This window comes from Phaenicophaeus curvirostris, chromosome 26, assembly GCF_032191515.1.
Source record: "Phaenicophaeus curvirostris isolate KB17595 chromosome 26, BPBGC_Pcur_1.0, whole genome shotgun sequence".
Taxonomy (NCBI): domain Eukaryota; kingdom Metazoa; phylum Chordata; class Aves; order Cuculiformes; family Cuculidae; genus Phaenicophaeus; species Phaenicophaeus curvirostris.
The window spans coordinates 957,184-966,343 of record NC_091417.1 but is presented as its reverse complement, the minus strand read 5'-3'; the positions used below and the strand labels follow the sequence as shown (position 1 = coordinate 966,343).

Sequence of the window (9,160 nt, the reverse complement as noted above, 5' to 3'; positions counted from 1 at the left end):
CGTAATGAAATGCAGCCACCTGGCACTCAGCACGCTGCCTACAAGTAGGAGAGAAGGGAAACTTGAGCCAGGGATGCAGAAGAAGTCCGGCATCTTTCTAGTCATGATCCTTAAAGCACCACGATGAAAGGAACATCATGTTTGTTCCTACCTGTGCAACCTCTCCGAACCATCCCTGGCTGCTGGGAACCCGCTGTCTGTACCAAATACCCAGTCTTTGCTCCATGAAACAGGGATGTGGGGTCTCGCAAGGGACTTGCTAGAAAAATTGGGCGCACCTGGGCAAAGCAGCCTGTTTGCTGAAGCTCATCAGCCAGAATGATTGATTCACTTTGTCTTGTCATATTCATGGTAGAGACGTGCAGTTTTGTCCAAGGAGAAGGCTCCAGTATAACCAGAGAAGCTACTGGGGAGCGTCCAGAAGAGGGCACAAAGCTGATGAAGTGTTTATAGGGGAAGCTGTGTGAGGAGCAGCTAAAGCCTCTTGGTCTGTTCTGCCTGGAGAAGAGGAGACTGAGGGGAGACCTCATCACAGTCTGCAGCTTCTTCACAAGGGGAGGAGGAGGAGGTGCTGAGCTCTTCTCTCTGGTGACCAATGATGGGACCTGAGGGAATGGCAGGATAGTTGGACAGTAGGACAAGGTTCTTCAGCCAGAGGATGGTGGAGCACTGGAACAGCTCCCAGGGAAGCAATCACGGCGCCAAACCCAACAATATTGCAGAAGCCTTTGGCCAATGCCCTCAGACGCGCTGTGTGAATGTTGGGATTGTCCTGTGCAGGAACAGGAGTTGGACTCAATGATCCTTGTGGGTCCCTTCCAACTCGGGACATTCTATGGTTCTACTAAATCTGTGGTTTTCTACCAGAAAGCATTGCCAAGGCAGATCTAGAAGCATCACTGCCAGCTCCAACTTGTACTCTAGAGGTTTCCATCAGTCCAGGGCAGCTCTGATCACAAAATAGAGATTCTGGAAACCCACCAGCTGAGACAGACTAAGCAGCAGAGGCAGAAGGGACAACCAGCATAGTTGATTCAGCACTGACCATGTGCAGCCAGTCTCCGAGGCCAGCCAGCCCCCTGCATGCTGTAGTCATGACAGAGACAAGTGGAAATTAAACCTATTGTTCTCTCCAGCTGTAATTCTCTGGCATGCTGAAAACAGCCCAGGATAGGTCCCATCACACTGGGATTGTTGACATGTTCCTGTCTGGGTGTGTGAGGTTTAGTGGCCCACCAGCTCCAAAACAACGAGCCTTGCACAGATCATTAAACAACCCTCACTATGTTCTTGGGGGCTTGGGGGTTTTAACCCCTCCCTTGCGATGAGGAACCAGGCCCTGCAGACTCAGTGGGCAGCCGTGTCCCCTTTCCAGGCTGGTCTCTGTGCAGCTGGCATCCCACACACTCAGCTGGATGGCCGTCTGTACTGGGAATTCATTGCAACCAATTAGTGCAGTTTTCAATTATCTGAGAGAATGAACTTAGCTAATTAAAGCCTAATTACATTTTGCCTGCTTCTTCGGCTGTCTTGCCCTATTAAATCTGCATTTTGGGATTCCGCGAGGCAAGAGGGGAGTGCTCACAACTGCACAGAAACCTGTAAGATGTGAACATTTGTGGGGTCTGCCAGAAAGGGTGGCTCTGGATTTGACCCCGCACACGTGAAAGCTTGAGCCGTGCCAGGGCAGAGAGCCAGCACCCAGCCCCAGCCAGGCAGCTCTCATGGAAAAGGAGCTCTGAGCTCATGTTCACACACACCTTGTTTTCCTGGAAGGTGCAGAACCTGCATAAATCCTCACCTCCCCTCTTGTGTACCAGCCTTGAACTATACAAACAGAAGCACTAAGCTGACCTAACCAGCTTTTTTTCATGAAGAAGCAGAGTTGTGTAGCTCTGCATTTCCAGCCCCTTTTCCAGAAAGGTCCCTCTAGTCACCTGCTGCCACAGGGTAGATGTTCCTCCTGCCTTTTGTTGATAATTGCCTTGGTCATCTCCACCTCCACTGTCACATCCATGGTTAGAATGAGGTGATAACTCATGTCCTTACAGTACTGGACCCTTCTGGAAGATCTGGAGCACCACAGGAAAGATGGATCTTGTCTCCTTTCCCCCTAGAGTCGCTCAGAACAAAACCCAAAAGTGATGGTGTCACTGAAAGCACATATCAGCGAGGCACAGCTGGTCCTGCATAAATCATAAACAGCCAGTGAGGCCACGTGGAAAGAAAAGGCAGATCTGATGAGGGATTCTGGTGCCGTGCCCTCTCATCTTACAGCTTCTTGCTAGCAGAGTAAATCCACTTGTAGTTGTGGTGCCTTTAAAGCTTCTTACTGGGCCAGGAGAACCACATGAGAAGCAATGTTTAGACAGATCTTGTTAGCTCAAAAAGAGGAAACCTGTTTGATTTAATAGCTGCTCTGTGGCTGCACCCAAACAGAGAGCACTTTGCCGGGGCCAGGAGTCATGATCCTGCCCAGCTGGATACCACAGGTTGGCAGCGAGTGCCAAAACAGCCGCCTTCACCTTGAAGTCATCTGTGACCTGCAGCCAAGATTGCTGCACAGCCCCACCTCCCAGCTTCTTGCACTACTGTGATAAAATCTTTGTCACTAAAAAGACACTTTTGCTTTGTTGTCGATTGACCTGCTTTAAATTAATGATGTGAAAACAGTGTCCACAGTAATGAGCCTCTGGGAAAGATGAAAGCTGCAAAGGCGTCTCTGAAGCCAGGCTTCTGTTATGCTTACAACCTGAAATACATGCAGATGAGCAGCGTTTTAAGATCAGATGGTCACTTTCGATATTCTTGAGCGTTGCTGGTGCCCACGCCACATCCCAGCACACTGACAGCGTTATCTTCAGGGATGTGCTAAACCATGCCGATTGGAGGCAACATGCTGATGTTCTCTTAAGTGATTTTTCCATAAACATGTGCTCATGGAACAAACAAGTCCAAGAAATTGCCTGTCTCTAAAATCAGAGGAGTGCAAACTTGACCAGACTGCTGGGAAGTGGCTTGGCTGAGTCACTTTAATTTGAGAACAGGGCTGCACCATCCCCAGAACCATTGTCACAAGGTAACAGTGACATCAGCCAGGTTCCAGTGCCCAGGAACGTTCCCGGTGCTGTTAATTTTCCTAAAACAGATGGAGCTTAAGATCCATGTTTTATACGGAGGATTCTAAATGCTCACACAGTCCCGTAACAGCTCGGAATTGGCAAAGAGCAAGAGGGGGCAACCCACATTTATTTGGAAGTGAGGAACTTGGTGGTGGGTGCCAGGTGCCCTGCACACCTCAGAGGGAGCAAACCCTGCGCCAGCAACGCCAGGATGGAGGATCTAAGGAATTCCAGGCCAAAATATCAGCAGCAGCCACAGCAGGAAAGCAGCTGGGAAGACACAAAAACTGGAAATGTTTCTGGTTTAAACAGAGAAACTGGTAGGCAAAGTCTCCAAAGCTGTGAGGCAATGCTGGCTCTTCAATTCTGTCATCGTTTGGCCTCAGTTCCCCCTTGAGTGCTTGACTCATGGCATCAAAGTGTCCCTCTCAGGCAGAGCTAATGGCCTCCAGAGGCTTGATCTGGAGCCAATGCAAGAGAAACACGCTGAGCTGCAGCGGGGATTTATGGACTGATGTTCCTGAGTAATTGCACTGCCTATTTCAAGCCACCTCTCAGATGATTGAACCCCTACGTGTGCTGCTTCAGCTTCCTTAGTAGAAAACAGGCTCACTAAGCTGCTAGTTCAACCAGTGCTAAATTAAGATTCATTATGAGGATCAGCTGGACAAATCTGACACACCTGATGGAGAGGATGGAAGTGGCTCTTTGCCTACTGAGGGGAGGCCAAGAGGGAGACACGCGTTTTCATGCCAGGTCTGTCACATGGCTCTAGGAAAAGTGGCCTGTTACTCCCTTTCCAGCCCTCGAACTGCCTTTCTCATCTTGGGGACCAGCTTTGGGACCATCAGCACCTGGGATGTAGGTAACCGTGGGCAGGCTGCAAACTGGGATCAGAGCATCTTTCCGTGGGCTCAGCTGGGATGAGTTGGGCTTGATGATCCTTGTGGGTTCTCTCCACCTCAGGACATTCTGTGGTTCTCTGACCCATCTGAGGGGTTCAGCTCCTCACCCCCTCAGCACTCAGTTTTGGACCTGCAGAAATTCCACTCCAGCCATTCCCCAGGCGTTCCCCAGCGACGTGTGTCTGGAACAACCTGGTTCCCTCCACCTACCTACAGAACAACCCCAGAGCTGTCAGACAAGAGACAGGCAAGTGCTACTTATCTAATTTGATTTTCTTTTACTTCTTTTTTTATTTTTGGGGCTCTCAGAAATGTGTTCAGTCTGGATTGAGGTTACAACCTGGGTAATGCATCCCTGCCTAAAAAAAAGGCTGTTACTATAACAACCTGACTCTGTGCTTTATTACCATGGCAATTCTCAGGAATTATTAAATACAGTGTATGTTTGGTGCATTCGCCCCGGTGTATCTGGTGCCAGGCTCTGGTTGGGATCCTCCCTCCCTCCTAATCTGTTTGTCTGTCTCACCTTAACCCTTTCACTGCAAAGACTGCCAGGGCAGGGAGGAGGAGGGCATCATCTGGGACTTGGGTTAGATTTTTCCCCCCGGCAAGCAGGACTTTTCTTGGGAATTTAACAGGATGGGAACTTGTGTACAAGTGTCTCAAACCCACTGCAAGCAAGACAGAAGCTCAGTAACCCAACAGGCACACGTGCCCTGTAATATGGAAGTGTGGATGGTGCCCACCTCCTGCTTCACTCTGCAGCCCCTCTTGTGTTGGTCCACTCGACCTGGCAATGTGTAGCATGACTAGAGGATGAATAATCCAATGTAAAGTTGGACTCTCGCCCCAAGGAGCCATGTGGAAAACTTCCCTTTCCAAAACAACTCCTGACCAAGCTCCATCTGTCTCAGCAGGTGCCCAGCTCTGTTTTCTAGGGCTCCACGTTGCTCTTTCACCTCAAGTATACATGACCCTACTTGTGGCTGACTTTTCTCCTTTCCTCTGTAAGACTCCACAGCACAAAAGGGGTGAAACCTTCCTTTCTCCACTCCTGGATGTGGCCTCTTGGGACACTTGGTGAGTTGGTGGCTGTGTGGGATTTCAGAGCCGTGTTTCCCCACTCATCAACACACACACCAGCGCTCACAGCCCCTGGCAGAGCAAGGCAGGTGGGGACAGAGATAATTTGACCAGCTTCTTTACTCACGGCACTGCTGCAGGTCAGAGTTAAGGTGATTTTGATACTTTTTTTGGATTAGCAGCTTCTCCTGTGCCTTGCTTGCATTGTTAACACTGGAAGGTTGGCTCCATCACCTCTGAATTCTCCCTTGTGCTGGGGCCGCAGCTGGTGGATGGACTGGCAAGAGGGACCACGTGCCAGATAAGGCAGCAGCTAGACAGGAGTTTAGTGACTACATTTGCTGTCCTCTGCTAGCACAGTGACCTGAAGATGCTGTTACACTTTAAGGTTATATATGCAAGTACACTAAGTGTTTACAGAGCTGGGTCATCATATGCATCGGGGTTACATGCGCCTCACCCCGATGCCATGACCAGGCTCTGCTCCCACAGCAGGAGCAGTTTGCACTCATACATCGAAATATCAATGACCATAACACCCCCTTCCACGCTGCTGTGTGAAGCCACTTTTCCACCTCCCAGCAGGGCAGCAAACCCTCCGTGCAGAGGAGGCTGCTCTGGTACAAAGACCCTCAAGCTGCTCATAAAAACAAGAGCCCTGTCTGCTTGGCCATTTCACTGGCACCGACGGGACCCCTCAGAGACCTGGTTCCCAACTTCTGTTCCTGCCGCCACGTTGTCTTTGTGCTCTTAAAGTGTTACAGACAACAGGTTAGCAGGAGCAACCAGTGAGAGCCTCCTCTGCATGGGGCTTAGTCCACCAGGACCCTGTGGGAACCTTGAAGAGGGTGCTCAGCAAATATGAATTAATTAAAACACATACTCTAATCTTGTTCCTCCTGGGAATAGAAGAGAGCTTCTGGATTTACATCCAAGTAGATCAGATCATCAGCTCCTCCAGTGCTCAGGATTGCTTCCCCACTACAGAAGTGACCCTACCACCAATATTGCTGACGCAATAAAATTCCAATTATTTTCATCTCACACCTACAGACAGAGCTGTAATTCCATCACAGAACAAAGGTCAGGAGTCTCCCTCCTCTCACACAATTTAGTCTTGACAGCTCATCAGGATCAGAGCTGGAGACTTTAACTCAGAGGCTGAAATTTTGTGTCGCAAGAGGCACTCGGTGCATCTTTACCCATCTCTGCCTCAGCACCGTGCAGGTATTTAATACAAGCATGAAATACGTAGCTCCTGATGAATATATTCACTAGTGGTAACAGGTAGTTGGCAGTGAAAAATGTATGGTAGTTTCTGCTTTAAATAAATATTTGTAATTAGAGGTCAGCTGGAAATTGAGATGATTCTGTCTGGAACTAGGATTGGAATACCTGAACTCGGCACACGCTGAGAAAGAAAATGAAGACACCACCAAATTCTTTTGAAACAGGTTCTTCTTTTCCTGAACGTTCACCGGTTTTCAAAAAACTACAAAAACCTCAAGGACTGTAACAATAGAGCACTGGGAAAAAAGGCTGGTGTGTACAAAACCAAGCATGCTTTTGTTTCGGGTGTCAGGGTGCTGGTTTTTTGTATTTATCTGAGTTCTTTGCTTCTTTTAGCATAATGTGAAAGAAGAAAGTACCAGTTTATTTAACAGCGGAGCTCAGAAAAATCAGGAAGAACATGCTTTCCCCGTTACAGGGCTCTACCCGGAGACACATGCTTGAGGTCTGAAATACAAACAGACTGACACGTTTTACAGCATGCAGACTTTGTTGTACAACCCACACGGCACTTCCCTTCCCCTGCCCCAGAGTCAAACATGTACATGTGGTCCATGCTACGCGTTTTGCTTCCCCTTTAGTTTGTTTTTTGTTGTTGTTTTCTTTTTGTAGTAAGTTATTCACCCTTTTCCCCCCCTTTTTTTCTTTTTTATTTAAGCCCTAAATCCCAGGTACCAGTATCCAAGGTAACAGAAAAGAGTCCAGATCTGCACATTATCACTGTTATTGCAAGACTCATGCAAAACTTAAGCCATTACTGCATGCAACACGACGTTGGTCATTTATTGTGCTTCTTGGAACTCTGAGAACTTTTCCCCATTGACCACGGCAGAGTTTACTGACTGGGAAGGCAGCTTTGCTTTCCCGTGGATGCAGACATACTAAAAGACCCCTCCCTCCCTTTCCACTCCCCCCAGCTGCCCCAAACACATGGGAATGTGCATCTCAGCAACAGGTCCAGACAGTTCACTTGCCTACAAAAGCCTGGTGGCTTCAGTAAAGTCCCATGATTGCAGTTCCCACATCCTTGGAAGGTCTTCGGTCCTTCACCAGAAAGTTAATCATGCTCTCTGACTTGATGAGCAAGTTGCAGCCCAAAAAGAAGATGCCAAACATGACAGTCAAGGAGAGGACACAGAGGACCGCGATCTGCACCACCCGCGTGATGTAAAGGCTCCTCTCGTCGGGTGCCAGCACCGAGGAGCCGCCGTCGGTCGCCAGCACCGAGCCGGTCCCGTTGCAGCAGGCCATGAGCATCCCCAAGCCCTGGGTCCTGTTGGGGTAAGCTCCCTGCTCTAGGAGAGTCTGGTTGAAAACGGATCCGTTCATGGTCTGTGCGTGATCCCAGATCTCCGAGGACGGCGAGAGGAAAGCTTGCTGGCCTCCTGCCTGCCCCTCACATGCCAGGGCTCAGTGCTGCGGGCTCCGAGCCACCTCCTGCCCTTCTTCTTCTCGCAGCACCTTGGATGGAGGAGAAACTTCCTCGAGGCTGCGAGCAAGTGGGAAGCCAATTTGCGCAGCCGGGAGATGGCTCGCTCCCAGATCCCTCCTGGCACAGGCAGCGCTAGCACAAGCCCCCAAACAAGCACAAAGAGAGAGAGAAAAAAGGCAAAAGGGGCATGGGGGAGAGGAAGGCAACCCAAGCTTGGCCCATGCCTCCCACCCTCCTCGCTGCCCCAGAGCTGCCTCCCCGAAGAGCAGCAGAGAGAGAGACGATTCCTGCTGGCTGGGAGCTCCACAAATGCAAGTTCCAAGCTCAAGTCTTCACCGTGTTGGAAGAAAAAACAGCAACTCCACCCCCTTTCAGCCTCCAGCCCCCCCAGTCAGGACCGCCTTCCCCCCCCTCCACACTCACCCAGGCTGCCCACCCTCCCCACCGTGTCCCCCCCATGCCCTGCCAGGACTGTCTGCACCCACCTTCGTGTCACCCCTGCGGAGAACAATCTAACTCATCCTTTCTGCCAGGTTACCCTCCCCTCTGCTCCCACAAGGTTGACGTTGGTCCTGGGCTGCTGGCAGGTTCCCGTGAGCATCAGGTCAGCGCTGCGCTCGCCGGCTGCCGCTCTGTGCCACCCACTCCTTCTCAGAGCAGCGCTGGCCCAATCCAGCCTCGTCCACCCCCGGCTCTGCTCGGTGATGCCTGCCCTGTGCCTCCCGACAGAGCTGCATCCAGCCCCCCTTCTGCACCCTTGTCTTCCTCAGGCTCAGGGATTCTTCCCCCCAGCACCTTTCCCTCTCTCCTCTCCCCATCCTGCTCCTTTAGCCCCTCCGAAGGGGAGCGCTGTGATGCTGCTGCACCCCTGCCCAGCCCTGGGTCCCACAGCAGCATCGCAGACCCTTGCCCTCGGGTTCCTCAGCCCCACAGAGAGGATCCTGGGGCAAGATTCTTCATTGCTCCTTCTCCTTGTCTGTACAAGCTCACAAAATGAAAGCAGGAGCCGAGGTGTCCAAACCTTTTCCACCCCATGGAACTGCCACGTCCCGGCTTCCCAGCGTTGCCCGTTGGGATTTGCCTGGAAACGTGTGTGGCTGGCCCAGAACAGACACCGAGCCACGATGTGAGGACCTTGTCCTGATTTATCCGTGTGCATCTTGGCTCATTTCGTGTGCCCAGACCCTGGGGGGGGCAGTTCAGAAACCTAAAATGAGAATTGAGTTGCAGCTGAAGGCAGGAGCGTGGGGCTGGCAACGCGCGAGGGTGGCTCGGTGGAGAGAGTGACAATTTTTGGTGGCCAGGACCTGGGTCCCTGTGCTGCTGCT

General features: G+C 51.0%; 1 protein-coding gene across 1 annotated transcript; it reads right to left on the bottom strand.

Moving 5' to 3' along the window:
* Positions 1 to 6,572: 6,572 nt before the first annotated feature.
* On the bottom strand, positions 6,573 to 8,255 carry RPRML (reprimo like). The gene has a single exon (XM_069876814.1). It carries the CDS (start codon positions 7,727 to 7,729, stop codon positions 7,394 to 7,396), a length of 336 nt encoding a protein of 111 aa, XP_069732915.1. The 5' UTR covers positions 7,730 to 8,255; the 3' UTR covers positions 6,573 to 7,393.
* Between the last annotated feature and the right edge of the window lie 905 nt (positions 8,256 to 9,160).

Coding starts and splice junctions, on each gene's coding strand:
- RPRML (XM_069876814.1), bottom strand. CDS start 7,729: ATGAACGGATCCGTTTTCAACCAGACTCTCCTAGAGCAGGGAGCTTAC.